The sequence below is a fragment of the Dipodomys spectabilis genome, unplaced genomic scaffold (assembly GCF_019054845.1).
Source record: "Dipodomys spectabilis isolate Male_0828 unplaced genomic scaffold, ASM1905484v1 ptg000001l, whole genome shotgun sequence".
Lineage (NCBI taxonomy): Eukaryota > Metazoa > Chordata > Mammalia > Rodentia > Heteromyidae > Dipodomys > Dipodomys spectabilis.
In genome coordinates, this window is record NW_024870678.1 from 16,814,661 (window position 1) to 16,834,268 (window position 19,608).

A 19,608-nucleotide genomic window follows, 5' to 3' on the forward strand; every position below is an offset into this window, starting at 1 on the left:
CTAGCTAGATAACACATTCAAATCCCTCTTATGTTTAAACTCTATAAGCTCTAAAATAAAATCCATATGAAATATGGTAAGACTTGTTCATAAAAAGAGTCAAAAGAAGGAAAATCAAAACTTGGTATGAAATTTAAGGATGCTCATTTAAAACTATTGAAATAATGTAGTTGTGTCCAGATAAAGAAAATATGAGGCTTTAATTAAATGTTAAAAATGTATCATAATTTGTTAATTGATCCAGGAATCGTGGGATACTTTGATTAGCAGAGCACTTCACTACTAGGCACAGGATTCTTGGATAAATCTTGACTTTGCCAAAACAATTAATAAATATATAAAAACAAAAATAAAAGAGGGAGATCCAATAGTGGCAAATGGATTCTCTTAAGATAAACATAAATAGCCATACAAAAAATAGAGTTACATGAATAATGTGTAACCTGGATAAAAGTACCAACACTGCTTTCTGCAACCTTTTCAATTAACACATCATAGACCGTCACCTCAAAAAAGTTTAAACTGGCACAATGCCACCAAGCCATGATTCATGCTATGTGCAAGTGAAAGCAAGAAGATCATATGTTTGAGGTGAGCCTAGGAAAAGTTAACGAGAGACCCTACTTCAAATCATAAACCAAAATTAAAAGACAAACCCAAGGTCCCACAGCATAGCACAAGTGGTTGAACACAATACCAAGTAATGTACTTGGCTTCCGTACCAGTTAATGCAATTGATAGGATGCTGCCTTTGTAGATAAATGTAGTGAATGCACAGATGGTACTTGAAGATGACAAATCAACAACACAACCATATCCCTCTACTAAAGCATATTAATCATGCTAGGTTTACCCGTGTGGGCAGCTTCAATTTCAGCTTTCAAAATTAGGCTCACTGAGAAAGATTCTAAATTGAAGTTCAACATAGATTACAACATACTTATCATATATGAACATATAATAAATTGTTTCTATGAGCTTTTTGGTTAAATAGTTTCATATTTTTCTTAATTTATTGGGGCTAAAATTTCAGAATTTATGTTGGTGATATGAGCTGACAATGGAACTATGCAAGAAGGTTCATTGAGAACAGAGTGAAATTCAACCTACAAATAGAAACATTTTGAAATTGAGCTTCCCCCCCAAAGTTTTAAGAGGCTAACATAAGACAGTATTAATTAATATTGTTAATGTGAGAGAATGCTAAGATGGGAAAGAATGAACTATTAGGAGACAAAGACATGGGTTTGTATTCTTTTTGGGGGGCGGGGGGGAAGGGTCTGGTCGTGGGGCCTGAACTCTGGGCCTGGGCGCTGTCCCTCAGCTCTTCAGCTCAAGGCTAGCGCTCTACCACTTGAGCCACAGCACCACTTCCGGCTTCTTTCTTTTTGCTTATGTGGTGCTGAGGAATCTATGTGGTGCTGAGGAATCGACCTCAGGGCCTCATGCATGCAAGACAAGCGCTCTACCACTGAGCCAACTTCCCAGCCCTGGGTTTGTATTCTGGCTCCGTCATTTACTAATTTTTATGGTTCTGGGCAAATTGTCACTTGGCCTGAATTTCAATTTCATTCTCTATATAACTAGTAAAAATTAAAGTATTAAAATCTAATCAAAATGATTATATAGGTATAAATATAGATACAGATATATAGATCTAATAATGGTTTTCAAAACCTTACTAAGCAAATTAAGATGAGATGGGCACAGCACATATTTCCTTCCAAGTGCTAGAAACTGGCATGTACTCTTTCTCTAATCCTTTGTTCTTTATCCATATACCCTACTTGGGAAATGTTCTGACCTTTAGATTCTACATTAAAAAAAGTCATTACTAAATGTCTTCACTGGTGGTTTGAACACAAATTAATCCAGTTTAGAGGCTGCTAAACTTCTCCAAAAAGACATTTTACAGTTTATTTTTATTTTCATTTCTGTCAGTACTGGTTAATATTTGATATTGGATTCAACAATGCTGTTTCTCATTTTGCTGAATTCTTTTTCTTAAGGTTTGAGTTCATTTGCCACCATCTCAAAGTCACTTTCCAAACAACCTAAATCTTAAATAAACACAGCATGACTTGACACTACATTTTCTATATTTCAGTAAAGTCCCTAAAGTACCTAAATATTAAATGCTATGTGGACAGAAGCTTGGTATTTTATTTCCAGATACAGCTCTATAAACTAGAACAGTGCTAAAATATACCATAGAATTGTAACTTTTGAAGGATTGAAATGTACGTTTCGTTCTTGAACATATTCTTTTAAAATGTACTAAAGATCTGTCCAATGTGTCATATTCCTCTTAATTATTTTAGTCTCTAAAAATACTAAGAAAGCCAGGAGCCAGTGACAGACACTTGTAATCCCATCTACTCTGGAGGTTGATATCTGGGGATTTGAGTTAGAATTAAACGGGGGCAGACAAATTTGTAAGATTCTTACTTCCAATTAACTAGCAAACAGCTGAAAGTAGAGATGTGGCTCAAGTGATAGAACACCAGCCTTAAACAGAAAAGGCCACACAAGAGTACAAGACCCTGAGTTCAAGCCATAATAATAACAGCGACACAGACACAGACACAGACACAGGCACACACACACAGGCACACACACACACACACACACACACACACACACACACACACTCAACACACACACAAATACTAGTGAGAAACTCAGAATTCCTAACTTTTTGCAATCAGATCTAATAATAGAATTAATAAACCTGTAATACTAAGGCTTCATACTGGTATAATTTATAGGTTACATGGAATAGAAGTTTCATTGACCTTACAATGCTTTGAAGGCAAAGCAGTATCATATGAGGTATGCTTTTGAAGCAAAAGAAACAGAGCTAATGTAAACTAAATGATAACAATACGTAAAAAAGCATTTCATACGTGTCACACTATTTAGGGCAGTGTAAAGCAGATGCCTTTGATGAGAATCACTTTGGAGAAACTTGATTGATAAAAGTACAGTCTTAATTTTAACTTAAGACATTATCCAAACTTTCATAATGATATGTTATTCATAATGACTTCAGTTTAAAAATCAATCAAAAATGACCACAGAGGTGCTTTTGTGCTAATAAACACATGCAATTTCATGAAGTGAAAACAATTTTACCTCTCACAATAAGTTGAGCAAAATTGGATACACCAGAACCGCGTTCTGACTGAGTTACGCAGCGATACAAATCCTGGTCGGTTTTGGTCACTTCTTGCAATCTAAAGGAAGCAGCAAATCTTCTATGATTGATGTTCTTAGTCTGGGCCACAGGTATATCTTCTCCATTTCGTCTCTGCAAACAGAAACCAATCTTTAAAAGCAAGTTCTTAACTCCATAAATCTAAAGCATCTTAGCAAGCAATATCAGAGATAAATTATTCTTGTTGCTAAATTATAAGGAAAAATCTCTACATAGACCTACAAGTCTTTCAAACAACTAAAGGGTATTAAGTAAATATAGGATTAAAAAAATAAAAAATAAATAAAGAATAGAACAGGGCTGACATTATAGTTGTAGTTCCTACAGCAGTGAATGAACTAACAAGAAACAAAGACTCCATGACAAAGGATCCCATCTCTGTGATTGCTCAGTTATGGACTTTACACTGCTTTGCTTATGCAGAGCGGCTTTGTCCTTGCATAAGATGCACATCACACACTGTACGGCGCTGAACTCCACAAAAACACTGTGCCTTTGCCACAGAATGTCAATAAAATACTAATGAATAGAGTCAAACCAAAATCTGCACTCTTTGCAACACAGTTCTCTTTGTCATTGACAGCCAATTCATTTTGAATAAGCATTCAAAAAAACCTAAATGTTAAAAAAGTAACTGTAGATTTTCACATTGAAAAATTGGAACATATATGTATGATATAAGTTATCTTACATGAGACCAATAAGTATAAACTATAAGGAAAATGATTGAAAATCTCAACTATAATAAAATGTGAAACTTCTATCTATTGAAACACATCACAAAAAAGTGGTTAAAAAAAACCTATGGGCTATGGTATTTGTCAAAAAATAACCATAAAAATAAAAAATGAGGACATGTAAAGATCTTCTACAGTTCAATAAGATAAAAACTCAATCAAAAAGTAGACAGACTATAAAAAAGAAAAAATGTATATATCTAGTAATGAAAGGAAATCATTCATCTAAGTTTTTAAAGTTGTTTATTTTTAACATTATCTATGTTCAACACAGAAAAAGGCAAAGCGAAGCACTTTGAGAAAGAATTGCTCATTAGCCTTTACCCGGTTCCTGTTAACATAATAAAAAACATTCTTAGTATCCTTTATACCTGAAATATAGATTCATAGGAGTAGATATAGGAAATATTTATAATTTTAAATTTTAAAAGAGTCATTAACAAAGAAGACATATGAAGAAAATACACAATGTTTATTTCTATTAATCAGAAAGGTGGGTGCATTAGTGGTAATGACAAAGTGGTTTCTATGATTATCTTTGCATATTACAAAACTGTCAGGCTAATGCTTTAATCATTTTCTGACAGCCTTCATTACTACCTTACAACATGCACCTTTTCTTTCCTCATTCCTCTGCCCTGTCAGTGAGACCTCATATTCTCCTTTACTTCACCATGCCACTTCTTCAAGGGAACTTACATCAGCCTCAAAGAATTCTGATTCATTTAACTTTCTGTTGTATATTCATTGACAATATTGTTAATTTCTTTGCAACTATCCTAAATCTACTCAGTTCTGCAGAAATCATTTTCTCACATGAAAAATTTGAGTCATTGTCAAACAGATTAGCAACTGCTAACGCTTGTGATTTATTTTCCATGTTGTTATAAACTACGATGTTAGGATCTTCTCTCTCTGTATGCAATTCATATTTCCCTTACACTTTAGAGTACAACTTTGTGCCGCTGTGTTGTGTCATAGATATAGCCCCAAATGCCCTTCACAGATCTGCATTCAGATTTGAGAACTGGCTTTAATATTTTGTATCTTCAATACAATAAGACATATAAAGTGCATTTATGTTTGGTATACTAAAGTTGTTCTGAGGGTAGTAGCTTTGTTTATATTTACATGTGTTTTCTTTCCATGCCATGTTTTTATTTAAATAGTATCTGGATATTTTCTTCAAATGAATCATATTTACTAAATATGACAGAGACAAAAATTAGAAATTTCATTTTTGCTGTTGATTGCAAGGACTGAAGTCAGAGTCCACAAATTGCTCAGCTTGCTTGCTTGCCTGGCATTCTACCACTTGAGGCACACCTCAAGTCCAGCTTTATTTGTCTAGTGAATTGCAGATAGGCTTTTACACACGATCCTTCTGATCAGAGTCACAAGTAGCTAGGATTATGAGCATGAGCCACTCGTACCCAAATAAAGCCTAAGACTTTCTATAAATTATAACAATGTATACACAGCAATTCAACTTAAAAATAAAGGGAATCTATATAAATACTAAGTCTTTAGAACACCAAGATCTCCTTAATGTAAAACTTTTAGTTTCACAGATAAAGGTTTGAATTTTATTTGAATCTAGCCCATGAAAACAGACAGGAAAAAAAAAAAAGAAAATACAAAGCAAACAAATGTCTAAATAGAACAAAGTATTAAAACCCAAAAAGGGAGGTCTATGTTTTAATAAAATTCAAAGCAAGATGTAAAGGAAATCTATGAATCTACCACTTGAGCCACAGTGCCTCTTCCAGTTTTCTTAGTGGTTTATTGGAGAGAGTCTCAAGGCCTTTCCTGCCCGGGCTGGCTTCGAACCACGATCCTCAGATCTCAGCCTCCTGAGTAGCTAGGGTTACAAGCATGAGCCACCTATGCCCAGGCAAAGGTCAATTTTTCTGTATGCCCACCTCTATATAAATCTCAAAAATGTGTATCTTACACAAAAATAAACAGCTTGAGAGTCTAAAGTTTAAATCCATTGAAAGCAACTACAAGACTGAAGAAGACTAAGAAGTAGAGTCTGTTCTCTAGAGTTAATGAAAATAGTCAGAAAAATATCTCTACAAAATACATCAAAAGAATAACCTAATATCCAAAGATTAGCATTCAAGAAAATGAGTCAGGATATGAAAGATTAAAATGGAATTAATAAAACTCAGCAATGAACTGATAGAATAATAATAATAGTAATAATGATAGTGAAAGGAAAACATTTTAGAATGTTTGCTTCACAAAATTTTTTGAGTATGAAATGTATTAAAAATGTTTTTATCTGATACACTTTTCTAGAGTATATTCTGAGGCTTATTTAAACAGTATTTTAATCCCATCATACTACATGATAGAAGTATTGAGAGATGGATACTAACCCTTGATATCATATACTTATTTTAAGTCATATACTTGTTTTTTTCTTGCTATTAAATTTATGCTATTCTATGTACTTCACGTTTCCATTTTACCAGAATTTGCATCACTGTCATTCACTCTGGATAAGTTACCATATGTACATATGTTCTTGCATTTATTGGTAATCAGGCTGGCCTAGAACCTTCTATGCATTGCACATTCAACTTCACAGTGTTCCTAGTATAGCCCCCAGGGTCCTAGGAGTACAGGTAATTCTTAAACCAATCACAAAAAATGAGTAAGAGAATCCTTCCAAACTCATTCTATTCAACAAATGTTACCCTTAAACTGGAATTCCTGATGGATACAGATTTTTAAGAAAAGTCTTTTGGCAAATATTAACAAACTGACTTCTAAAGCACATCAAAACATTGTTTTTGTCCATAACCAAATGAATCCAATGAATGCAAAGATAATGCAACAAATGCAAATAAATAAATATGAAAAAACCAACGGAATAGCAAAAAACACATGATCATTTAAATGATACACAATCATTTGATAGAACTTAACATTCCTTCAGGATAAAAAAATATTATTTATAGAAGAAACATAATGATGACCATAGATAACAAGCTTATGGCTAACATACTGGATGATGTTAAACTCAAAGTTTTCTCTTTAAAATCTGGATGGAGACAAGAATGCCATTTACCGCTTCTATTCAACATAGTAGGGATAGTAGTCATAGTAGTAGTAATCTTAGAAAGAGCAATTATGCAAACAAAAGAGATAGTTTTGCTTTATCTTTTCCAAAATTGAAAAGAGAAAATAAACTGTCCGAAAATACCTCGCTCATCAGAAGATGAAGATAATAATAATAATACAATGAAGAAGAAGAAGGAGGAGGAGGAGGAAGAAGAAGATGAAGAGAAGGAGGAGGCAGAGGGGGAGTAGGGTGAGGAGGGGTGGGGGGGAGAGGAAGGAGGAGGATGAAGAGGAAGAAATGGAAAAAGATTAGCAAATACTCTGATTTTTAAAACGGTAATAGATGATAGATCCAAATTTACTGTTCTCAAAAGAAAACACAATTAAATCCAAAATGTAGTGGGAAAATGGTCAGTGTCACATATAAGCACAGAGATGTGAAACAGAATGAGCTATCACCTTTCATCAGTTAGAATAATTGTCACCAGAAGGACAAAGGATGGCAAGCCTTGGAGAGGAGGTGGAGGAGAGGGAACCTGTACCCACTACTCACAGGGATGCACATGAGTGAAACACTATGTACATTCCCACAAATATAAAACATAAAACTATCACGTGTGTGTGTGTGTGTGTGTGTGTGTGTGTGTGTGTGTGTGTGTATCATATCCTTTTCCCTTGGTATCACTTTTTTTTTTTTGTCGGTCATGGGGCTTGAACTCTGGGCCTGGGCACTGTCCCTGCGCTCTTCAGCTGAAGGTAAGCCCTCTACCGCTTTAGCCACAGCGCCACTTCCGGTTTTCTGGTGGTTTATTGGAGATGAGTCTCATGGACTTTCTTGCCCCGGCTGAGTTTGAACTGTAATCCTCAGCTCTCAGCGTCCTGCGTAGCTAGGATTACAGGCATGAGCCACCGGCACGTGGCTCCTTGGTATCACTTCTAAGGAAATGAAATCAGTGTGTGGAAGACATCTGCCCTCCTATGTTTATTGTAGCATTTCAACATTAACCAAGAAATAAAACTTAAGTGGCCATCCATGGAAAAATGGATAAAACAAACAGCACATGGACACAATATAATGCTATTCTGACAATACAATGGGATGCAATGCTGCCAAGGGATATGGATGGAAGACCTTATGTCAAGTGAACTAAACTAAGAATAGAAAGACAAATGCCACAATGTCATTTGAAATTAGGTTTACAAGGCTGGTTAATAGAGGCAAGGGGTTTTAGTGGGGAAGGAATCATGATGAAAAGTTGGTCATTGGGAGTATATTAGTTAGATGGGAAATATATGTGGTGTTAGGTTACATGGTAGGATAATTAAAACGATGGTAATGCTCTCTCTCTCTCTATATATATATATATGCATATATATGAAAAGGGTCTCTAGGTCAGCTAAACAAATATAAAAAAATTAGTGTTGAGGAAGGAAAAGAGAATATTACAATTTTCAACCTTGAGGAATACAAGCATTTAACATCAGCAGCTGTGCAGATCCATGAAAAAAAGAAGAAACATTTTCGTGCCATATTTAATTATACCAAGTATCACCTATGATCTTGCCAAAGGATCAGATTTGTTCCTAGATGCCAATTTGCAGAAAATAAAGACAAGAGGTGGGGGAGGATATGTTGTAATCAAAAGGACATTACTATTAGATCAACAAACTAAAGGAAACTATATAGCCAAAGCCCTAGGTTCCCTAATACATAAACAGGGAAGAAAACAAAAGGGAGAAGAGTACAAACCTACAGATTCATCTGTTAAAACAGGGAACATATGTGTTAAAATATATGAGATTATAAACCATAATATCTAGGGATACCTACATAAAGTCATGTTGATGGATGTTTGTAGAGGCTGGGAGAAAGCTCCATCATGTCTGGTGGAGTGTGCATGGAAGTAGCTTTTATGATGTTGGCTATGTTTCTATTTCCTGTGTGTCAAGGGATAGGGGAGTAACTGGACTTGAACTCAGGATGCAGCTGCTGTCACTGGTTTTTCATTTAAGGCTGACACTCTACCACTTGAAGCATACTTCCACTTCTAGCTTTCTTTTGTTCTTTTCTTCTTGTTCTTTTTATTCTTACTAGTTAATCAGAGATAAGAATCTCACAGACTTTCTTTTCAGAAATGGCTTTGAGCCATGATCCCCAGATCTCAGCTGCATGAGTAGCTAGATTACAGGTATGAGTCACCAGCGCCTGGCTACAATGTTTCTTTCTTAGCCTATATAGCATTAACCATATAAAAATTCAGTGGATCACGATAATCTTTTTTTTTTCAATATCTATGTTTTAGTGAACAATAAAATGGCTTTCTAACTAGTCAATCTAAAGTCTGTTTATCATAAGGAAGAACCCGGGCCTTTGCCCAAGCTCCATGTTTTAACGCTGATTTCAGAAGCTCACTGGGAAAGCAGTACTGTGACTGATATGTTTTGTGGAAAACACACCCACAGGGCAACTCCACTGATTTTTCATGCTCAGGAAACAAATAATGAAAAGGAAAAACCTGTAGCATCAATAATTTTTCAAGCTATAACAGTCATGGTTTAGGGATAGATAAGGCAGGTAAGGAATATGCCATATGTTTTTCACTTGTAATCATATGTGCAAGGTATAGACATTACATTTAGAATTTATGAATTATTAAAAAGTTAAAACAAATCACTATTGGAGTAACACATGGAAAGCTACAAGACAGCAACACAAGTTACTCAGAAATATTTAACAACCCTGTGCAATTAAGTATGATTGAACTTTGTGATGCTCTCCAGATAATATACACCTATACAAAATGCAAAAAGTAAAAGGTTATCCTTATAATTTATGAAAAATAGTAAGTGGATTTATGTCTGGTCCAATAAGGAAAATATATAAGGCCAGGAATGAAGAATACAGTGCATTGACTACAATAATCCCATGGCCCAAGCAAAACCAAGCATGACAAGAGTGATAGGTACTAGCTAGAAATAGAATATGGTCTCATAAGTGGAACAGAATTAATTGTAAACCAGGACATACTTGGAAAAATCACTACAGCTTAATGAAAAGATAAACAGAGAAAATTAGAATTAAATAGCAGGCTAGTACAAGACGTTAGCATAAAAGACAAGGTTTGAACTCTTCTCCCACCTGATCTGTGGCCAAAGGAACCCAGCTGCCAGATACTGGCCACACCAACTGTGCTCTGATCATTTCATTCTCCTTTAGTGCTATTAGGAATGCCTAAAAAATTAAGTTGGCCACAAGCTTCAAATTGCCTTAGCAGACTTTTATTCAGGTTAAAAAGAACCAAAGAATGCCTTATCTTTTCATTCCTATTTAGTATCATTTATATGCTTTTATGAAGGAAGAAAGGAGAAAAAAACACATAAACAATGATTCTAACAGATGAATTAGTTCCCACACAGAACATGAGAAAATTTATTGACTACGTCTAAAAAAAATAAACTTGGAGGAAATTTAGAAAATTGTTCTTCTGTTTTCATTCTAACCTCTTAAATACTGTCAACTCTGAACCTAGCAGAACCAAAGCTCTCTGTGTTCTTTAAGGCTAGCATCTCACATAAATTTTCCTATTCCTCTGCACTGTCCATCTGAAAACCCTGATTAGCTAACATTAATACTGCCAACACAGCCACTTCCAGTTTCCAACATGATTTACACACCATCCCTTCTTCACATCATAAGATCCTCCTCTTGTACTCCACCCCAGTCCACACTGAGATACATACATGCTTTCTGTGGTCCAAAGTTGAAGCAATGATCATACTTCAAATCTTGGTTTATTCAGGTTCTTTGTCAATGCAAGCTATCCATCAAGTATTCACTAAAGATTTTACAGAATTATAGTGTGCTTCTCTCATCTTATTTTTTTTGTCCCCCATCCCTACCAGTACTAGGCTCCTACAATGCTCAGTAGCCAGTACCTTCCTCCAGCACCCTCCACTATTGGACTATTTGTACCAGTGTGCTTCTATTTAGACAGGCCTTCTATTTAGACAGGCCATATGCAGCTTTCCAAAGTGCTCTGGAGGACAAAATTTCTCTGCCACCCAGTAAACCAATGCTAAGGAAGGTCTGTATCTTAGGCCTGAGTAGAGAGGCAGAACATTCCCTGGATGCTCTATTTCAGTCCAAAGGAAGTAAGATGGCTTGTATTTTTTGTATTTATTAAACTGTTCTTACTTGCATTTATTTATTTGTTTGTTTGTTTGTCTGTTTGTTTATTTTTCTGATCCTGGGGCATGAACCCTGGGCTTGGGTGCTGTCCTTGAGCTCCTTTATGCTCCTTAACTTAAGCCACAGCCCCCCTTCTGGTTTATGAGTGATCAATTTGAGATAAGAGTCTCATAGAGTCTTTTCTGCCTGGGCTGGCTTTGAACCCTGATCCTTAGATCTCAGCTGCCTGAGTAGCTAGGATTACAGGTGTGAGGCTCCAACTCCTGGATTTATTTTTTTGTTATTATATAGATGATGCACAGAGGGGTTATCATTTACATATGTTAGGTCATGAGTATATTTCTCTTTTGGACAATGTCAACCCTCCCCACACTCTGTTTTTCCCTCCTATACCAACCCATAAGTTATATAGTTTATTTTCAACATAGTGTCTATACAGAATACCCCTGCTGCGCTTTTCCCCCTTTGTCCCTCCATATCTGTGTCCCCTCCTTAGCCTCCTAAAGATAAACAAACTAACAAGACAAAAGGGAATAGAAACAAAAACAAAGAAAAACAACTCACGTTTCCATTTCCTAGAGTTAATTTTAATAAATATTATTTTATATGATCAGAGGCACACAGACACTGCACCTTCGTGTTCTAAATCTCATCTTTAAAAGAGTATGGTCTAGAGTGGTTGAACAACTTTACACTCTGGAAAGCAGTATAGAGGTTCCTCAAAAAACTAAACATATGATCCAGCAATCCCCGTTCTGGGCATTTACCCAAATAATCACAAAAAAAAGCCCATGTTAAAGTATGTGCACAACTATGTTTATAGCAGCATTATTCACATAGCTAAGATAGGGAACCAACCCAGACGCCCCTCAGTAGATGAATGGCTCAAGAAAATTTGGCATATATGTACACACACACACACACACATACACACACACACACACACACACACACACACAAACACACACACACACAATGTAATTCTATGCTTCCACCAGAAAGAATGACACCACCACATTTGTAAGGAAATGGAAAGACTTGAAAAAAATCATATTAAGTGAAGTAAGCCAGACAAAAAGAAACATAGATCCCATGGTTTCCCTTATTTGCAATAAACAGTATAAATCCAGGATAATCTTAGCAGATGAGCAGAATAGCTCAATAGCTACTATGTACATATGACCATATAAGATGATGCTAAGCAAAATGAACTCCAAGACATGGACACAAGAGGTTTTTTTTTTGTTGTTGTTACTTTTAATGTACTGTGTGATTTCTTATTTCTTTTATATGTTCTTCCCTCTGTGGTATATCCCTGTTGTCACTATATTTGATTTTTGGTACCCTGATATTGTATATACATTTAGCTGAATTAGGGAAGGGAAGTGGACCAACAGAATGTTGAGACAAAGAACAAGGGGGAACCAAGCAACAGAGATATTCTTCACAAGACAATATGTTGGAAATGATCTGTACATCGTGGGGGGGGGGGGTGGAAGGGGAGGGAAAATAGGAGAAAACTGAGGGCAGGGGTAACAAGTTTGATAAGAAATGTACTTATTGCTTTACTTATGTTACTGTAATCCCTCTGTACATCACCTTAACAATAAGAAAGAAATACATGTATCATTGAGCAAAAAAATTAAGCATTGAAACTGCCTTAATAAATCCACACAGAGTGAAAAAAACATATTATAGTCCTTGCTCCCTTAAAAAAACACATTATAGTCCTTGCTTCCTTATGATTTTTCCTTACTTGGTTAGGGAATCATTTTATCATTGGGGATAAAGTGATCTTGTAAAGCATGCAGATGAAGGCTCAAGTAATCCACACTTCTGGCAAATGATTGTCCACACTATGTTTGGTCATTCTCACTGATTGTAATTTTACTACCTCCTGGGACAGCTCGTTCAAGGTTTGTACAGCCCCACAGTTAAAAAGTTCTTCCTTAAACTCATCCTCATACATCTAAACACATGGCTTCAAATCATTAGCTATTATTATGTGTACTTGATCTGTAAAGAGCAAATTATGCCCCACGTATATATTTGAAGCTCCTAATAAATGTACCTAATCATCTTCCACAAGACATATTTGTGCAACAAAGGTACCTTAAGCCAAAGTGACATCCCATTCTTTATGTTCACTCTGTGTGCTAGAAATTATATGCTGCCTTTGTTATTTTAGTATCTCAGAGGGGTATCAGACATCCTTTAATTACCTAGAACTGTCAAAACTTTTGACAAAGTCCTGCTGTTGAGACAGATTTAAATATATTGCATTTCCTACTTTTTTTTCTTTGTATAGTACTAATGCAAGCTGATCACATATTAACATTTAATCAGGTGAACTGTGAACAATTCCTCTCCAACTTGTTTTCAGTGACTTGGCTACTATAAAATGCAGTGCCAGGCAGAGATGAATTTCTTCAGACAACTGTCCTTTATTATGATGAATAAAAAATTTCCAGATATATTCTCTAAAAGAATAGCATGGTGGATAGTAAAACAACTGTGGAAAATATGCACAAAACACCTAGCAGATGACCATAGGAAATGCAGCAGTATGAAATATCTGCAAGTATGTTGCAGGCAATGACTACAAACATTAGAAATGGTGCACCTGTATATTTTGTCAGATGAAATGTTTGTACTTCACATTAACTCAAATTTGTAAAAAACAACAACAACTAAAGCTTGCTTCAATTTCCAATACTATATGGGGACATTTAGTATAGGAATGAGGCATTTGCCTGAACAGGTAAAATACTACATGGTTGGAAGTTTCAGATCAGCCTCTTTTGTTAACCCTCAGCTGGCAGGGGTTGGCAATCCAAAAGGTCAGTCTCTCTCCAGTTGTTGTTTTTTTTCAGAGCAATTTGCATCTCATTTTACTAATTTCACTCTCCAATTATTACTCTCAAGCCATTGCTTAAATTATCTGTTGCTCTATAAGGAATGACATTTCCTTTGGCTGAGAAACTACACCACATTAGCAGTGACGAGACTCACCAAGGGCAAAGTGGTGGCTGACTTTCCTGTTTTGGCAGGCCCTCAGAGGAGGCACCAGGCCAGCACCTGCGGCGATTGCTGACAGATTGGCCCAATTGCCATAGCTTTGATGGCAATCTGCATAGGATTACCAGTCACACGTTAAACAGCCTCATTTCAATTCACCAAAACAAATGGTGCCACCAAATCTATTCACACAATTCCCTACTTTCTATAACTCCAGTGCTGAATTTCTCTGCCCAGTTCAGTGATGCATGTCGGCCAGGCTCTGAGATGATGGATGGAGTCATTACCATTTTAGTTTCTCTGCTGAACCTGAGGCCAAAGCATATGGTCTGACAGATGTTCTAGGAATGGGTTCTATTTGGTTTGCCATGTAGATGGTCCACTTACACTGGACCTTCATGAATAAAATGCTAGTTTATTTGTCACAGTAAAACCCATTCCAATCTCTTTCCATCCTCCAGTTAAAGGGTGTTCTTAGAACACTCCAAGCAAGCTTTCTTCTATATTTTAACTGAAAGTAACCATTACAAATTATCTTTGAAACTAACCGAATCACTTCAAAGGGACAGATATACAAAGATGCATGCAATGTTGGTAGGTTAGTGCCACCTGATATATTGACTAGTATTGCCAATAAATAGGATAGCTGATAAAATGTGTTATGTGGCCTGCTGCCATCTATAGACATTAGTCAATTTGCCATCACATTGGATATTTGAAAAAGAAAAGGCCATTATCTTCAGGTTGTCCTTAGTTTAAATGTATATACAGTGAATTAGGCTGGTGTTAATTTTTGTTGTATGTTTGTCGCCCATAGACCCCAATAGTCAATTTTAAGATATGGTATTTATATTGCCCTCAGAAAATGTTGCCTTGCCTACTTCTAGTCCAATTCTTTTTTTTTTTTTTTTTTTTTTGGGTCCGGTCATGGGGCCTGAACTCTGGGCCTGGGCGCTGTCCCTCAGCTCTTCAGCTCAAGGCTAGCGCTCTACCACTTGAGCCACAATGCCACTTCCAGCTTTTTTCTTTTTGCTTATGTGGTGCTGAGGAATCGAACCCAGGGCCTCATGCATGCAAGGCAAGCACTCTACCACTGAGCCACCTTCCCAGCCCCCTCTAGTCCAATTCTTAAAGCTAGTCAACAATCACTAATTTGATTTCAGTTGTTTCCCTGATAATTAGTAAAATGGAATTATCTTATTAATTATTATAGATAAGCAGGTTAGGAACATTCTTGTACAAATATTTTGAGGGGCATATATCTTAAATTTTCTTTTTTTAATAAATAAGTTTTTTATTGTGAAAATACTGTACAGAGTGGTTACAATCACATGAGCAATGTAATGAGTACATTGCTTATCAAGGATTGTTGCTTCCTCCTTTGTTTTCCCCTACCATCCCTTCCCTCCCACTTTCACAACTACATCGCCCCCACCTCCCACCTAAATTGTAAAGTTCTTTTCGACATAGTGTCTTGTACATCTCATTGTTGAAATGGGTCAACCTGTATCCCTATTTAAACAATTAGTTTTTTCCCTTCTGCTCCCCAAATTATACCAACATCAAATACAATGAAAACAGGGGCTATGCCATGGGGGAGGGACATACAAAGCAACAAAGAAATCATGTGGTATCTTATAAATATGTTAAGAAACAATAGCAAGAAAGAAGAAACCACTTGTCTCCTTATCTTGGGGTTCATTTCGCTTAACATCATCTTATCTGACCTTTCTGCTTGACTCAGACATATACTAGTTATTGCAAATAAGGGAAACTATGGGACCTATGTTTCTTTGGGCTTGGCTTACTTCACTTAAAATAATTTTTTCCAAGCCTTTCCATTTCCTAACAAATGGGGCAATGTCATTCTTTCTGATGGAGGCATAGAATTCCATTGTGTATATATACCACATTTTCTTGATACTTTCATCTACTGAGGGGCATCTGGGTTGGTTCCATATCTTAGTTAAAATTTCTTGTGTAAATACCTAGGAGGAAATGCTACATTGAGTTATATGCTTCAAACTCTTTTGTGTGTGTGTGTGTGTGTGTGTGTGTGTGTGTGTGTGTGTGTGTGTGCCAGTTGTGAGCTTGAACTTTGGGCCTGGGTACTGTCCATGATCTCTTTTGCTTAAGGTTAGCACTCTACCACTAAACCCACAGTTCCACTTTTGGCTTTTTCTGTAATTAATTGGAGATGAGTCTCATAGTAACTGTAACCCCTCTGTATAGTATCTTTACAATAAAAAATAGATACTAAAAAAAAAAAAAAAGACTCTCACAGACTTTCCCGTCTGAATCTCAATCGTCAGATTTTAGCCTCCTGAGTAGCTAGGCTTATGCATTAGCCACTGGCCTGGCTTCAAAATTCATTTTTCACTCATTCACTTGAACTGCTCTTCACTAAAAGATATAATAACAAAAACAAGAAGAAACATTTCTATGTATAGTCAACCTAACAGTCATTTTTCCTATGTGAAAATCATCTGGTAATGATCAATAGTATAAATAGATGCCTTAATATATTATTTCAGTACATGTTTTATGTTGAATATGATTTGTGATCCTATCTCCTATAACCTCACTTTTACTATAAGCCCTAAGTCATAAATCACAACTTTTCTAGTTCTGCAGTCCTTAGGAGCACAATAAAATTTAGTTCTGAAATTTTCAAGACCTGAAAAACATGTTTATATGGCAATTTTTTTCAATAATTCAGACAACAAAAGTCTTTAAGTATTTATGAACAAATGCACACTTCTTTGAGCTTTATGATGCAAGAGGAATTTGGAAATTAAGAATGAAAAAAACTATTATAAGTCACTTTGGCTATGTACTTTACTACATAATATATGATACTGTACATAGGATACTATTTAAGACTATGTTCGAAGGCCGAGTGCCAGTGGCTCATGCCTGTAATCCTAGCTACACAGGACGCTGAGAGCTGAGGATAGCGGTTCAAAGCCAGCCTGGGCAGGAAAGTCTGTGAGACTCTTATCTCCAATAAACTACTAAAAAACCGGAAGTGGCGCTGTGGCTCAAGCAGTAGAGTGCTCGCCTTGAGCTGAAGAGCACAAGGACAGCGCCCAAGCACAGAGTTCAAGCCCCACGATCAAAAAAGACTATGTTCCAGAAAGTCTCATGATTTCCCTATATTTCTAGTCCACTGACATTAAATAAATCACTGAAAATATTGAACCATGCTATATTATGAACTACTCGTTTCTTAACATGTACAAATAGGTTAATTGAGCTATGTATTGTTTTCTATATATCTAAATCAAGTGACCTTCATCAAAGGCTTCATATTTATATAATCTGATTCTTAAAAGAAGAATGCTTCCTCCAGATACCTCCAGAACAGCCATAATATGATTTATGAATTACCATAAATTAGCTGAGATATCTCTTCTAGTATTTGCTTTCTTTCCTCTCCCCTTCTCAATTTACCAAACTGCCAAATAATTTTAGGCAATAAAAATCTTTGAAATATGAATCACAGCACAAGAATAACAGAAAGGAGTTAGTCCTTAAATATATTTCCATATTCAAAGACTTGGGCTGGGAGGTAGTTCAGTATCAAAGTGCTTGCCTAGCAAGTGCAACATCGTGGGTTCAATACCCACTACCTCCCCCAACAAATAAAAAGACAAATCAAAGTCTTAAAATAACAAATATGTTCTGCTATTTTGCTTAATCCTTCTTATAGTTGTTCTGTGTCATGTTTTTTCTTGTAAAACAGAAAATAGGCAGCTTTGGTAGCATGCTACTTAATTCTATATTTAGACAGCATTTTACCAAGTGAAGCTAAACACAACGTAACTATGTTATTTGAAGGACTTAAAAGAAAAGTTGGTTGCCATTTATGATTTCACCTGACCATGCAGGTGTAATAGCTACTCTATTATTCCATTACTTCTGTGATAGAATGCAGCGACCTTTCATTGAGTTGCCTTCAAGTTCATCCATTTTCAATGCTCTCCACAGATATTTTCAGCACTTGTTCTCACAGTGAAAGTTAATTTAAGACACCATTCTTTGCCCACACAAAACTAATAACATAAAAATTTTACATTTTTCTATCAAACAAAGGAGATTATCAAGGTCACATTTCAGGTCATCAAAGCTAATATAAAATCCTAATTTAGCATCTTACAGCTGGAAGGGATTTTAGTCTTTATCAAATTATCTCTTTTTATAGATAAAGAAATAAAAGCCCAGAACAGTTTAATGAAATCTCTAAACCCACTATATTTAACTAGGTTAGAAGGGTAAGAAGGGTTAGATTAAGGTTAGAATTAAGAACTGTGTCTCCTGAACTATATGAAGTTAGTCCCCATCCTAAATGAAAATAACTTGACATCTACTTGTTTGGCTTAGATGAGAGATTTATCACGAAACCAGAATTCTTTGTAGTGTATTGTTTCTTTTACTAATTTTGACCAAAGATAAATATTTTTTTAAGTAACAGCCATTTATTTTACTGTCATATATATATGAGGACTGATCTCACATGGTTGATTATAAGATGGTATCATTATAAGGATTTTTAAAATTTGAATTTGAAAACACACCCACAGTAATTAGTGTATTCTGATGTCTTGAATATGAAAACAGTGATTTAAAAAATAATTTAAGGTAATTTACATGGTTTTGGTGAAAAAGACAGAATGGCTTGTCAATAAATGAGATCCATATACACTGATGAAAACTGCGCAGTATTCATGTGCACATGAAAGACGAATACACAGCTCACTTCCGTGGCAGACACAAAATGAAGAAAGGGAAGAGAGCAGAACAGAAATCACTGAGTGCATTCTCGCTATGAAAAATAGAAGGGAAAAATAAGAAATGAACTTTACAACTTGGGGCGGGGAAAGGGAGGAGTTGGGGGAGTGGGAAGGGAAGGGATGATATGGGAAAAACAAAGGAGGGAGTAACAATGTTCCATAGGAAATGTACTCATTATCTTACTCATGTAACCTCTCTGTACAGTATCTTTACAATAAAAGATATATATTACAAAAAGAAACTGTAATAAATGAGACAATGCATAAAATAAGAAAAAAGAGAAAGTGTACAGTTCTGTGACTGTAACCTACTCAATCCAGGATAGTCCAGAATATCTGTGTGGCCAGCTGGTATCTGTGGACACAAAACCCTTTTTATTTCAATGCCACATTAAATTCTAGAGTATAAAGCCACAGTGCCAGAATACAGGGACTTGTTTGGCTTCCTAAGAAAAAAACTAGATGGCTCACAACTAAAGCCAAATTGCAACTGATATTTTTATTCAAATGAAAATATAAGAATCAAAATAATTAGAAAATGATATTAAAAACAAATTTTAAACCATTTACATTGGCCAAGGT

The 19,608-nt window shown here is 35.7% G+C and overlaps 1 protein-coding gene across 5 annotated transcripts in view; it reads right to left on the reverse strand.

Annotated features, from left to right (window-relative positions):
- The window catches only part of Ptprk (protein tyrosine phosphatase receptor type K), a 504,742-nt gene that overhangs the window by 233,122 nt on the left and 252,012 nt on the right, over positions 1 to 19,608 (reverse strand). For all 5 annotated transcript variants that reach the window (XM_042674068.1, XM_042673995.1, XM_042673924.1 and 2 more), the window contains exon 6: positions 3,136 to 3,310. In XM_042674068.1, coding sequence (XP_042530002.1) covers positions 3,136 to 3,310 — 175 coding nt within the window. The remainder of the gene's footprint in view (positions 1 to 3,135; positions 3,311 to 19,608) is intronic.